The sequence below is a fragment of the Chelmon rostratus genome, chromosome 14, assembly GCF_017976325.1.
Source record: "Chelmon rostratus isolate fCheRos1 chromosome 14, fCheRos1.pri, whole genome shotgun sequence".
NCBI classification, from domain to species: domain Eukaryota; kingdom Metazoa; phylum Chordata; class Actinopteri; order Chaetodontiformes; family Chaetodontidae; genus Chelmon; species Chelmon rostratus.
The window spans coordinates 3,744,934-3,759,179 of NC_055671.1; the positions used below are offsets into that span (position 1 = coordinate 3,744,934).

Here is a 14,246-nt window from a genome sequence, read left to right on the forward strand (position 1 = left end):
TTGAAAGAAAAGAGCCTTTTTAAAAAGTTTTCTTATTTAACATCACACGAGGACATTCAGTCGAATCTTTGGCACAGCACCTTCACCTCAGAGGTTTTTCATCATGATGAATAGCTCCAGCAGTATCACGTCTCATCAGTCAGACTGCACATGTTAGTACACTTCAAACCACATCAGTCGTTGATTTATTGTCTTTATTACAAATATCATTATTTTTTATATGAGAATGTCTTTCTTTGGCAGGATCAAATGAAGACTTGCACAACAAAGAAAGGATGCAGCACAATAAATTAACCACATTCTTTCACCGTGCAGACAGATTTTAATTATCTGCCGTCAAAAAATGATGCTGTAATTTTAGTAGAACTTCAAAGTGCTTAAAAGTTTCCCAGAAATGAACGTCAGCACTTTGCCATTGAATTTTTCTACTGCTGCCTTTTTCCTGTACATCTGTACTCCATAATGTTATCACTTTGCATCATGGACCCATAGCTGAATTTTACTTAAGCCAAAAAGACAAGTGATACTGAATTATAGGTATGAAATTACTTTGAGACCAATGACAAATGTCTTTGAGATGTGTCTTTGGCTCTGTTGTTGGTCACAACAGCTCATGAATACGTAACTAATTTGTCTTGCTGAATTGTTGAACATGTGGTTTTGGCCCTCTCAGCTGCAGTAACAGGGAAAATCAGCAGGCTTTCCCCGCGGTGTGTTTTCATATTTGTGTAGAATGAAAGGAGTTGTTTTCTGTGGAACAGATGCAGTTATGTATCTCTCTGCGTGACATAGGGGCAGATTCCTCAGTTAGCAATGCTGATAAAATGTTTTCACTATTTTGGACCAGTCAGACCTGATTTTCTACTGTGAGGAGCTTTATAAGTCAGGGTCCTGGTGCTTCTCTGCCGAGACATTAAAGACGACCCTGCTGTGTGCGGAGTCACCTTGCCGTTCTTGTTGGGACAGGAGCACTCGCACATAATTAGCAGGTGGTCCCCTCTGCAGCTTTGCATACAGACCTGTGCGTCAGCGGCTGCACATCTCAAAGAAAGCCTGACTTGCCGGGACTCCTACCTGTCGAACATGAGGATGCTCTGGCTGAGTCTCCTGACCTTTATGATGCCTGGCAGGACTCCTGTCATGGCCTTGCCTCTCCGAAGCCCAGACCTGCCTATGCGACCCCATGCTGGACCATCAGAGGCTGACCAGGAGTTTGCAGAGGTATTTACTGATTCATACCTGGGATATGACCTCTGTAAGAAAAGATGAGAACTGCCAGCTAGATTTACAGTCTCTGTGCTGGGATAGTGTTGTTTTATTTATGGGAGCTTCACTCTGGACAGCTTTATAGCCCCACTACCTTGAGCTGAGAAGAGCTTTGCTCAAGTATGGCTGATTTGTTAGTTCAACTAAGTGCTGGATCTCCCTAAAAGCTTCTTAAATGGCGTTATAGTTGACCCACTGATTCTGTTTCCAGACAAATACTGTTTATGGCTCCAGAGATCCTTTTCCACAGGTCCAGACATTTATTTACCTTGCGAGGCAAGGTATGTGCTTGTGCCCGTACCACCGTGGTTCGGATCAGTCAGTGTCCCCCCAGGAACAGCTGGCAGCTACAGGTGGAGTTTAGGTGTAGCAACAGTGAGAGAGGCAACCATTCATTCCAAAACAATAAAGAAGGTAGACTAGATGCTGCTACAGACGCTGCTATAGCATCAATTATATTGGAACTGGAGAGTGTTTCATTACTAGAAGATGAGCAAAGAACGGCACTGAAGGCTTTTCTCAAAGGAAAAGATGCATTCGCTCTCCTCCCGACTGGCTTCAGCAAGAGTCCCACTGCATCATACATCGTTGATCTGACTGATTGAAGACACAGACACATACAGTCCGTCCAATCAAGTATTTTTGGAAAGTGCCTGCCTTTTTAAAAACACTTTCCACGGCTGACTCCCCAGATAGTTCTATATAACAAACATCTGGTGCATCAGGTTACATAACACAGCAACATAAAATAGTTTGATAATAGTTCAACATACAGGACTATTGAAAGACGTCCTTCCATGTGGACTGTATTTGTCACTTGCTGCATAGACAAACATCCTCTGGAGGTATACTTTTTTTGATTGATTGGATTTTTGTTTTCATTTTCACTGATAGAAGTCATAATTTCCCTTAAATTCTTTCACGACAACCCACAGTAACAAAAATGTATACAACCATGCAGAAGTTAATGTTGATTAACGACTTGGTGGATAAGTAACCACAGTGTTTAGTGAGATAAGAAATGCATCTTGATAAATAAATCTCTTTGCCTTGCACGTGTCTACACCTATGCACTGTGTTTCACCCTCTCAACTCTCCAACAATCAGCTCGCTGAGTCTTTATGAGCTCTCCCTCTGAATCTCTGCCTCTTGTCAGTCTGTCTAGACTCACTTCTCAAGAAGACAGCGGGAGATGTGATGTCTACAAGGCCAGCGTTATTGCGACAACAGATAGTGAAGTCAGATAACGGCAGTCAAAATATGAGCCACCGCAGCCACACACGGAGAGACAGTTAGTGGCCGTATTTGCCAAGTGAAGCATATTTATGGCCACCAGTCCTGTGTTTGAATGCCAGCTTACTGTTGGAATGATCTTGATCTTCAATTTTCTGATTTATAGAGTTATAGAGTTACTGGGTTATGGGCTAGGTATTGAAATTCAATGAATTCTGAAACTGACTGATCTGTAGTATCAACTATCAAAGGTATTGTATCATACTTGATATGAACGAAGTTCAAATATGTTCATATTTCCCAAAATTAAGTATTAAATAACAGTAATATTAGCACCCAGATTATAGAGGTGTTACAGTAAATGGAACATTTGGCCATGGAGATTATTGTACAAGCTTCAGTAATCCTGTAAATCAGAAGCGACACCAGCTTTATACCTTGCATGGTTATTGTTGACACCTACAATTACATGAGTGCAGCAAGGAAAGCCCCCCACTGTCATTAAATCTCGAGGAGACCAGTGGAATGTTTACTGTAAAGTCGGTGAGGCAAGGAAAGGCAGGTCGATGTGTGGAGCTCCCATCAACAACGAGCCAATTAACTGCTTAATCTAAGACACAGAAGGTATTAAGACGAGATGTAACAGAAAGAGAAGGCGATATAACATTTTAAAAAGAGTAATGACCCATAAATAAGAGCTAAATGCGATTTTAGCTAAATCCTGTTTTATCTATCTTGCTTATCAACCAAATTAGAAAAATTTGTATTGCAAAGCAAGATATGAAAAAACAGTCTAACTTCATGCATGCGTCCGCTCTGGGGACAGTAAGCAGACCTGTCCCGGACCACCCGAGAGGCCTGGACGCGTCATATCAGGAAGCAGATCAGAAATGCTGCAGCGCTCAGATCGACTTGTCCAGTAAAGATCAGTAAAGACATGATGTTGAAATCAAGATTTCTGGCTGGTTTGTGTTTAATCATTTCATGAGTGGTTGAGCGTTGGTCTCATTCCTCAGCCTGCGTGACTATGTCAGAAAACAAATCAAGGAATTTAGCTCCTAGAGCTTGTTTTCAAGCTGCTTGTTTTATTATATGATTTCTTTTCTGCTTGACAGATAAATTGTGAAACCCTCTAGGCACAGAGAGAAGAAAACTTTAATTAAGGAATGCTCTCTCTTGTTTGAATGGCATGCATCAGCTCAACGTGCATTCATTACCTTTCAGCTGACTGTGGAAATGCATTGCATGTACTGAGCTATCTTCCTCAGGCATATCTACGGCACTTCTATGGCTACGAACACAAGTCAGAGAGACGGAGGAGGGCTGCAGACACAGATGTAGATGCTGACTGGACGACTGGGCTCTGTGATAAGGTCGAGAAGATGCAACGCTTCTTTGGTTTGCCTCCAAGTGGAGAGCTGACTAAAGAGACTCTGGCGGTCATGAAGAGGCCGCGCTGTGGACTGTCAGATGTGGAACGATTTGGAGAGACAATTCGCTGGAAGAAGAAAACCCTCAGCTACAGGTTAGAAATGATCAGAAAGCTGTGCAGTAAAAGTCACTCTGATATGATTCCTGCTAAAAAGCTAGAGGCTGAACCACAGACTGCAACAATGAAGAGCATCCCTTTATCACTGTGAGGCTGTAATAGGCGCCGCAGTCCATAACACAAGCATGGCAACAAGAACACAATAACAATGCTATCAGGCTAATGTTTAGCAGGTGTAATGCTTTGGCCTTTGATCACCATCTTAGTTGTTAACATTTACGTATTAGCACTAATACAGCCCAGGCAAGAGGGAATGTCAGTGGTTTTGCACAATCATAACAAAGAATCATCAAAGTTACTACAACTCATCCTGAGGAGGACATGAATGTCTGCACCAAATTTCACATCAATGGATCTAATAGCTGTTGCCATTTTACTCAAAACCACAAATGTGAAACTGATGGTGGTGCAAGAGGAAAAGTCATCTGGAGACCATGAATGTTTGTGCAAAATGTTGTGCCAATCCGTTCATTAGCTGCTGAGATATTTCTGAGGATAAGTGAAAACTTGCTGATGGTGATACAGGAAAAGTTAGGGGGCCACCAAAGGATTCATTTTCTGGGTACTGTGAATGTTTGTACAAACTTTTATGGCAAACCATCCACTGTTTACTGAGATATTTAAGCACCCAAGTGGTGGATTGGCAGGACTGACGTTGCTAAAAATGGCATGCCAGAAGATTATTCTGCTGTTCTTATACCCGCTGCTGAGAAAAAAGTGAAAGACAAAAAGCATTAAATGCAAGAATAAGGAAAGATTAATCTAATTCAGAAATAAAATGGTATCTTTGTTCCTCAGGATAGCTGGCTACAACCTGTCCATCCCAGCCTCGAAGGTGCACAAAGTCTTCAGAGCGGCATGGAAGCTCTGGTCCAACGTCACACCGATGAAATTTCGCAAGCGGAGCAGGAAAGAGGCTGACATTGTCATCTCCTTCCACAACGGCGGTGAGCTCTAAAGAGACCGGCACTGGGTTGCACCAGCTATGTGTAAGTTCAAACGTAGCCGAAATAAAAACGCTGCATGAAGGATCGTGCTTTTCTCTGATTACATATCTGCGGTGCAACCAAACGTCGACACAGCTTTAGCATCAAACCGACTAGTTTCCACACATCGTTTAGTGTGGACCCTAACTCCAGAGAGAACTTCTGTGTAGCTGGTGCAACGGGCCACTGATCTCCTCTGCAATGCCACGTGGTGTAAATGATTTACTGAATATAACAGTTAACTGTGTGTTACAGACCATAAGGATGGCTCACCTTTTGATGGCAAAGGAGGAATCCTGGCTCATGCCTTTCTGCCTGGGTATGGCATTGGTGGAGACGTGCACTTTGATGCTGATGAAGATTGGAGCTTCAACTCTACTGGTACCGAAGCCAGAAATGTCACACACAGTAGGATTTTGTTGACGTAGAGGAATGGTCCAACTTTCTGGAACACATTCTGAGAGCTTCACTTCTTCGCTTTCTTGTGCAGAGAAGATGTACTAGTGCTCCTACACCTGTCTGGTAAAGCTGAAGCTACATCCAGTAGCCCATTAGCTTAGCACAAGGTCTGGAAGCAGGGGAAACAGCTAGGCTGACTGGCTAGAATGACTGTGGATGGAATAAAAAATATGCCAGGACATCCAATCTAAAGCTGATCTAATCAGCTGCTGGCCGTAGCTCCATATTTAACTTGTGATATCCACATTTTAGCAAGAACGTGAATGAGCATATTTTTTAAAATGTCATACTCTTCTTTCACTTTTAGAATAGTCATGAAACAAAGTAAAAAAGTAAAGATTTTGCATATGCCATATAACTCATTTCATATATAACATATTTCCACAGATCATAAGTGACAAGTCTGAATTTAAAAGAAAACAATTCACCCAAAAATGTTTGTCACTTCCTCTCATGACATGTTTGGAAGCTGTTTTATGCAGCTCTGTGCCCTCTCTGTGCTGTAAAGCCCTCATGAGGCTTGTGTTCCTGCTCCAGGTTTCAACCTGTTTGCCGTGACAGCCCATGAATTTGGCCACGCACTTGGCCTGCCCCACTCACCTGACCCCGGAGCTATCATGTACCCAGCGTACAGCTTCGCCCCCAGCTATGAGCCCCAGCTCTCCTTCCGCGATGTCAAAGACGTCCAACACCTGTACGGTGAGTTCAGCTGGATCCGAAAGATGAAGCGGCATGTCACTGCGTGGATTCAGACAGGCTGCAGAGCATGCCATGCACCTGCCAGCTTCAAAATAAGCTCATCTTTACCTTTGCTTTGCTCTCAACCTCAACGTTTATTCATATTTTCAACTGAATCCTCACGTGAACATGGCTCAGCATTTTCCTATAAAATATTTAAATGTCAGTTTAGTCACATGCTCAAAATGACTACGTCTACATGGTGACACTCTTGTAATCAAACAGTCATTTGTTGTTGACACCACTGATTTTCTTCCCACAGCAGTCGTGTAATAAATCAGCCCCAGTGCTGAAAACCACAGCATCCTCTTTCTGCAGTTTCATCACCAGCTGACTACGAAGACACTGGATAATGACCAGCGTCACAGCTTTTTGTTTTTTTTTTAACTGTAAAACCTCAGGTTCTCAGCCTGTGAATGCATCATATTTTGATTCGTTTGTGTAGCTTTAAACCTTTCTGAACTTTTCAGGCATTGTTATGATTTGTATTATGACAGACTGTAGATCTGACAGGAATACATAAGAGAGTCAGGCGCATTATAAAGTAAATGCATCATGATTAAATCACATTAACATGTACAGTTTATGATATTAGATTATTTCCAATTATATATTCTGAGAAATCATATTATCCTTGCACTTTTATTAGACTTTATTTGAAAAGAAAATGCTGAGCTGGGTACACTTCAAAGGTTGGGGTCTTATAGTTTCTGTCAAAAAGGCGCTTAAACTGTTCACTTATGTTGCCTGCAGGTGTCAGTCCCAATTTCGCTTCATTATTCTCAAAAAAACCTCCTCCAAGAACACCGGACAAGTGTGATCCACATTTGTCCTTTGATGCTGTGACAGAATTACAGCAGGAGGTCCTGTTTTTCAAAGACAGGTGGGTAAACTGTCCCTCACCTGCACGTCTACATCCTGCAAGGTGACAGACGTTGATTCTCACCAGGTGTATCCTCTCTTATTACTGAGGTGGCGTTTGAGATCATTTTCTTTCTTTTTTTAGATTTATGTGGCGCAAACATCCTCAGTTTGATGAAACTGGAATCACCCTGATCAGCAGCCTGTGGCCGGACAGCGTGCCTTCCTACCTGGATGCTGTCTATGAGAATGTGGATAAGAATTTAGTTGTGTTTTTCAAAGGTAAAATAAAATAATATAGTAAAAGAGCATTATGAGTTCTGCTTTCCAAAGAAAAAGCAAGTTTACCTGAAGGGATGGCGGATATGAAATGCACTGTATCTGTAAATGTAAGACAGTCGTGTCTTTGTCTCAGGTCATCAGTACTGGATGCTGAGGCAGTTAATAGTTGAGGAGGGCTTTCCAAGAAACATCTCCGACTTGGGCTTCCCCTCCAGAATAAAATCCGTCGATGCTGCTCTTCACTTTAGAAACGACCGCTACACTGTGTTCTTCACTGGCCATGAGTGTTGGAGGTATTTAAAGTCCTACAGTTCGCTCAGAAGTTTGTCCTGGGTCCAGTCTTTATGCTAAACTAAGCTGAGAAGAGGGATCCTTCCTCTGTCTGTGGAGGTTTCTTCCATTTTTCCTTGTTAAAGGGTTCTTCTGAGGGAGTTTCTTCTATCACAATCGAGGGTCTTAAGACAGAGTCTCATGGTGTAGAAACTGTAAAGCCCCTTGAAGCAAATTTGTGATTTGTAATATTAGGTTATATGAAACAGATGACTTGACTTGACACTTTGATGTAATGACACCTTGCACATTTCCTGTGTGTGTAAAGCAGAGTGTTGTCACCAGCTTTGCTGTTTCTCATCCAGTGTGGGTTTTCACTGTATTAATCAGGATGACTTGGCTCGTGTCATTAGACACCGCAGGCACTGTGGTTTGTCTTGTAACTCTAACTGTAATGAGCAGCAACAGTGACAAAGCTGTTGTCTCTGTGTACAACATGTAGGTACAACGAGCAGCAGAAGATGATGGAAGGCCCGGCAGCACTTATAGAGCAGGAGTGGCCGGGGCTTCCAACTCCAATCGATGCAGCTGTCGTCTATGATGGTATTTACACCCTTCAGTTCTACCTTTACATTCATAAAAGGTGCTGCGTAGCATGTGAACAAAATGCTTTCAATAAACTCTGATACATTTTACATCGACACCAGCATCGGCCAAGCAAAATAAAGTAGGAAAAATGACTCGCAAGCAGGGTGACAAAACATAAAGCCCTCCAATAGCAACCAAATATATACGTATATATGTATTTTAGGCTTACAGTTAGCCCCTAAAGAGCAAAGCCACACATAAAGTGCAAAGGGACATATGGTAGCAAATGCACCAATCTCACCATTCCCTGCAAGTACTGATTGTGATGCCTAAACTTAGGCTCTTATCCAAAGCTAATGCTGTTCTCTTTAAAGCAGTTTTCAAGTGCTTCACAAAAGCAGAGAAAAAACTTTGCCAGACATACTGCAGGATTTCACAGTGAAGCTGCTGTGGCCTCCTCCATCTACACACACAGAAAATACATCAACAGATACATACAAATATTTAAATGAGAATGTGATATGAACAAGAAAATAGGCAATAAAAAATCAAGAACAAACGAAAGAGGGATTTTCCTGAGGAAACACAGCCCTGTCTGAGCTTTCTTTAGAACGGTCACTGCTTGCAATGACAGATGGTGAAAGGAGTTACAAATCCCTCAAGATAAAACAAACATTAACATTCACCAAAGTGATGCGGGAGCCCCTGCGGCCTGCAGCAGCTAGCATCCTGACTTTGAACAGTGATAATGTTCACATACTTTAGCACCTTCTGCGCCTGATTCCTGCTAGCATCAACCTGATAATGTACATTTCATGTGTCACAATAATGAATCTTCCCCGCCCCCATCCCCCGACAGGATTTGTGCACTTCTTCAAGGGGAACGTCCACTACAAATATGACTCCAACTCCAAACACGTGGTCTCCACCAGCCCCGCTAATGAGCTGCTGGAATGCAAAGAGAGGAACGACAACCAAATACTGTGACGTTGAAGGGAGATGGCTGAAGGCGCTCCGTGTAGCCTGATGTCGATGGTGATGTGTGTAGACACAAAGTTTTGCAAAACCATATGTTCAGCAATAACCGCAATGTCACTACGGTAATACAAAATTGGGAACTGATGAATAATTCAGGAAACTGGTTAAAAGTGTTTCCTCACTGTGTAATACAGTGTTGTAATAATGGCATTTGTACCTTGTATTAAATGTGTTTGATTCAAATGTTGCTGCTAGTGTGTGTGTGTGTGTGTGTGTGTGTGTGTGTGTGTGTGTGTGTTGGGCGTGTGTGGGTGTGTGAAATATCTCCATTTGTAATGCATGATGCCTTTTTCTTCTAAAGCTACTCAACAAATGTAAAATGTATTTTATGGGTCTGCCTTTGCATCGCTGTGACACTGGGATCTACTGGTCCTGATTTTAGGCCAGAATGGTTCAAGATTTCTATTTTTCACGATTAAAAAAGTTTATTTTCTATTGCAACACATTATTTCTCACAGTGTCTGCTTTTACCGGCATTGATCAATTCACCTGAGACAATACATTGCAGCAGACATTACTGTTCCTCCGTGTCCACTCTTAGGTAACAGTGACCAGAATGTAGCTTTCCACTAACACTGAGAGTCGTTACAGGTTCTTAAGGACGTGTCTGGATGGAAAATAACCACCTGTAGTTGAGTCACACAGCTCCTCTATCATGTCAAATCTTTTATGTTTTCTATGCAGCCCAACATCTATTCATATGTTATAGAATAAACGGATCTTAATGTTTTCATAAACACAATGGAAGCGACAGTAGAAAAGATGATGAAGCCAGAACCAACATGATTTTTCCAGATTTACTCACATTAATGAAGATAATAATTTGGGTGGTGAAGTGGTTTGTGATTAAAACTGCAGCACAATGATTGACTGTGAGTTATAAGTAGTCCCTAACCTATCAGGACTTCTCATGTGATCTCATGTATTCTAAACATTCACAACAATATGAGACGGAAGGAGCCATGTGAGGGCTGGAGAGCAGAGGTCAGGGGTCAGGGGTCAGACTGAATCTGAGGGTCAAGTGGGACAAAATGGCTGCTGTAAACAGACTGCATGAATACTCAGAGTGTATACATATCTTTGAGGATGAAGTAAAGCACAAATAAGGAATACAACATTGACCATTTTACTTTTTCTTCCAATATTTAAGTACCTAATAGTATTAAACATGATATAAGACATATTCATTGTTAGCCTGTCAAGATGGTTAGATTTTTGTTCCTGTTTACAGTATTTGTCTCTTACTTCTTTGTTATTTTCATGACTACTTTAATGATTTTGATGAGATATGGTGGAATAAATTTTAGGAAATGACACCAGAAGCAAATGATTTTTTTCCACATTTTAATCAATTTGCATATTCAGACATTTTAATATAAATAAAATAACTATTGCAATTACCAAATGTGAAAGAATCTACCACATGCACATCTACCGCTGTTTTCAACATTTTTGACAGATCTTGATCTGAATAGAAACTGCAGATTTTTAAAAGTTTATCTCCTATATTGTTACACGTGTACTTTTTCCTTTGATTTGATTTTGTTTGTTGAATTAAAATCTTAATATACCCCAATTAGTAATATAGCACATTTTCCATGAGAAACACAACTGAAAACTGAATTCGATTTAAAAAAATTGGCTGAAAATCATATACAAGTAGTACTTTGTCAGATTCATGAGGTAGTTTTAATCTTAATTTCATGAAAATCTTCCCATGCACAGTCTGTTACCTGTAACACTCCTACATGTGTCATATTAACACAGTTACTGCATCTTGTTTTGGGAAACTTTTTGTTGGATGAGCAATCCAAGCCCAACTTCCTCTCCTGTCCATAAAAGGAACATTGAGTCACTGAGTGAAGGCGGTAGCTGCTGAACACACCCTGTCCTCAGCCTATATAACAGCTGCCTCCAGCACAGGAACATCATTCAACGCAACATGACGACTTTCAATCTGTGCATTCTACTAAGCCTGGCAGTCACAGTTTACTGCATACCAATCCCACAGGTTACTGTGGAGGATGAACGTCTTGCAGAGGTACGTTGGTTTGCTTTGCCTTTTCATGCATGTTTTCTCACTATGTTGCATTAAGGTGCACGTGGACACTTTAACTTACAAACAGAAAAAAATGTAGTAGCTTCATCTCTGCTGTAAATAAGACATCTCTTTTTCTTGGAGTATATTATGTAGGGTCTACGGCTGATGCATATTTAAGAACTGTTGCCAACTCTTGTTCTGTTTTGCAGAGCTACCTGAAGAACTTCTTCAACCTAACAGAGGAGACTGGCCCGACTTTCAGACGTGCGATCAACCCGATGACCAGGAAGCTGAGCGAGATGCAGAGATTCTTCGGTCTCCAGATCACCGGGACGCTGGATGCTGACACCTTGGCAATGATGAAGAAGCCGCGCTGTGGTGTTCCAGATGCCAACATTGCCCATTTCTCCACGTTTGGAAATAACCTCAAGTGGGACAAAAACAGCCTCACCTACAGGTGAATGATCTAAAGAGAAAATGTGTAAAAGTCAGTGTAGGCGTTGTATGAACTGTAGTTGATTATTTAAGTTTATTTTTCTGTGCAGGATAGAGAACTACTCACCTGACATGACTGCAGCAGAGATAGATGACTCCATAGACAAAGCGCTGCAGGTCTGGGCCAAAGTCACTCCTCTGAGATTCACAAGGATCTACAGCGGCACTGCTGACATCATGATCTCCTTTGGCAGCCGATGTGAGTCTTTCCCAGTTCTACACGCTCCCTATGCTCAGTTCAGCGGTTGTGACATCCCATATGGTTTGCAAAATCTGACATGAATATGTTTTTTCTTCCAGCACATGGTGATTATTACCCCTTTGATGGCCCTGACGGCACTCTCGCCCATGCCTTCGCCCCCGCCCCTGGCATCGGAGGAGATGCTCATTTTGACGAAGACGAGACCTTCACTTTCCGCTCAAACACCGGTCAGTTTGTTGTGTGTTCTCCGCATGGTGTCTCTTTTTCTGTCAGTGTGTGTCTTGATGCGATATGTGCTCATCATCGAGAAGAGCTGTACCTGACCTGTAATGCTGTGTTTTCTGCTGTAGGCTACGTCCTCTTCATGGTGGCCGCCCATGAGTTTGGCCACTCTCTTGGCTTGTCTCACTCTGATGATCCTGGTGCTCTCATGTACCCTGTGTACACATACAGAGACCCAGACACCTTTGTTCTGCCCCGGGATGATGTCAACGGCATCCAGTCTCTCTATGGTTAGTACTAACCGGCTGGATCATTGATGACCATTGATACACAAACAGCACCTGACCAAAATCCCCCAAAAACTTTGCACATTCTACAATGACGCAATGACATGCTGATTTTATTTAATCTCCAGGTCCAAACCCCAGCACTGATCCTGTTCAGCCTGGACCTGAGCCCCCCACCACCCCTGACGCCTGTGATTCGACCATGGTCTTGGACGCTGTCGCAACCCTGCGAGGAGAAATGCTCTTCTTCAAGGACAGGTATCAGACATACAGCTGAATGCTAAAGTCCATAAAGTGTTTTCTCTTCATACAAGAGCTGATTTCTAAACTAATTTTGGTTCTTGTGTGTTTTCAGCTTCTTCTGGCGTAGCTACCCTCAAAGCAATACACCTCAGCAGAGTCTCATCACAAACTTCTGGCCCAATGCCCCCATCAATATCGACGCTGCTTATGAAAGCCAACAGTTAGACAACGTATTGCTCTTTAAAGGTGTTGTATTTCTCTGAATTTACCAAAAGCTCATATTCTGGCACTATTACTTTGCACTATGTACTGTTAGATGCATACACTAAAAAGCATTTTCTTTGCCCCTCTTCACAGATCGCAGAGTGTGGGCTTTCAGTGGCTATGATCTTGTACATGGCTATCCTAAATCAATTTCCAGCTTTGGTCTGCCCAAAAGCGTAAAGAAAATCGATGCCGCCTTCTATGATGTGGAATCTAGAAAGACTCTGTTCTTTGTGGGCAGCAGCTACTACAGGTGTGTACAAATAATGTCAAGTGAAGTGAATTCAGATGACTGATGTAGGTAAGGTGATGATGAAGATGCTCAATCAATCTAATTCCTGTCTGTGTTTCATCAGCTATGATGAGGCCAAAAAGACCATGGACCAGGGGTTCCCCAAGAGGCTGGATGAGACCTTCTCCGGCCTGACCAGCAAGGTGACTGCAGCTTTCCAGTACAGAGGTGAGTAACATTCAAAGCTTTTTCTAAGTCAGGACCGCTGAAATGAGAAGAGGTTTTGTACAGAAACTAACAGTGAGCCTCTGTTTTCCAGGTTTCACGTACATCTACAGTGGATCCTACATGTTTGAGTACAGCCTGGCGACCAAGAGGCTGTACCGCGTGCTGAGGAACAGCTATTTCCTGCGCTGCACTAACTATTAGACCAGTTTACCAGCTAAGCTGCTTCTGCAGCCACTCACAGTGATAATGAAGGCATAATAATTGATAATATATAATGAAATTGTTATACTTAGGGGTATATACTGGATGTATGCCTTTCTTGAGCACCTTATGTTTTTTCTGAGATATTTTTTTATTTTTGTGATGTCAGCCATTGCTATGTTAAGTTAATTTAACTCTATTTTATCTTATTTAATTTATGTTATATTTGTTGTTTCATTATTGCTTTTGAATGTTCATATTGTGTTTAATGAAGCTGAACTGTGGAACATGCTAAGTAAATTCATTTGAACATTGTTACAATTCCACATGTCGACACAGATAAGCACACCACTGTGACAAAACATAAGAATATCTATGCAAAGTATTAAAAATGCCTAAATAACTTAGAACCGTGAAATTGCAAATAAAAGTTGTTTAATCAAATTTTGAAGTTTGTTTTGTTGTTATTTTGCATATGTACAGAGCTTAAGAAATTTATTAGACAACCACCCAGTGTAAGGTGTTTGCCACCGCTGCCCTAAATTAACAGTATTGCTGATT

General features: G+C 41.7%; 2 protein-coding genes across 2 annotated transcripts; both read left to right on the forward strand.

Annotated features, from left to right (window-relative positions):
* Positions 1-857: 857 nt before the first annotated feature.
* LOC121616884 (matrix metalloproteinase-18) lies at positions 858-9,713 on the forward strand. Its single transcript, XM_041951727.1, has 10 exons — positions 858-1,221; positions 3,768-4,024; positions 4,847-4,995; positions 5,290-5,415; positions 6,031-6,192; positions 6,985-7,114; positions 7,238-7,374; positions 7,508-7,667; positions 8,147-8,247; positions 9,092-9,713. The coding sequence occupies exons 1-10, from the start codon at positions 1,084-1,086 to the stop codon at positions 9,217-9,219; spliced, it is 1,488 nt and encodes a 495-aa protein (XP_041807661.1). The 5' UTR covers positions 858-1,083; the 3' UTR covers positions 9,220-9,713.
* A 1,499-nt stretch (positions 9,714-11,212) lies between these two features.
* On the forward strand, positions 11,213-14,094 carry mmp13a (matrix metallopeptidase 13a). The gene is made up of 10 exons (XM_041951728.1): positions 11,213-11,311; positions 11,521-11,768; positions 11,857-12,005; positions 12,107-12,235; positions 12,359-12,520; positions 12,646-12,775; positions 12,873-13,006; positions 13,118-13,277; positions 13,381-13,484; positions 13,576-14,094. Exons 1-10 carry the CDS (start codon positions 11,213-11,215, stop codon positions 13,683-13,685), a joined length of 1,425 nt encoding a protein of 474 aa, XP_041807662.1. The 3' UTR covers positions 13,686-14,094.
* The last annotated feature ends 152 nt before the right edge of the window (positions 14,095-14,246 follow it).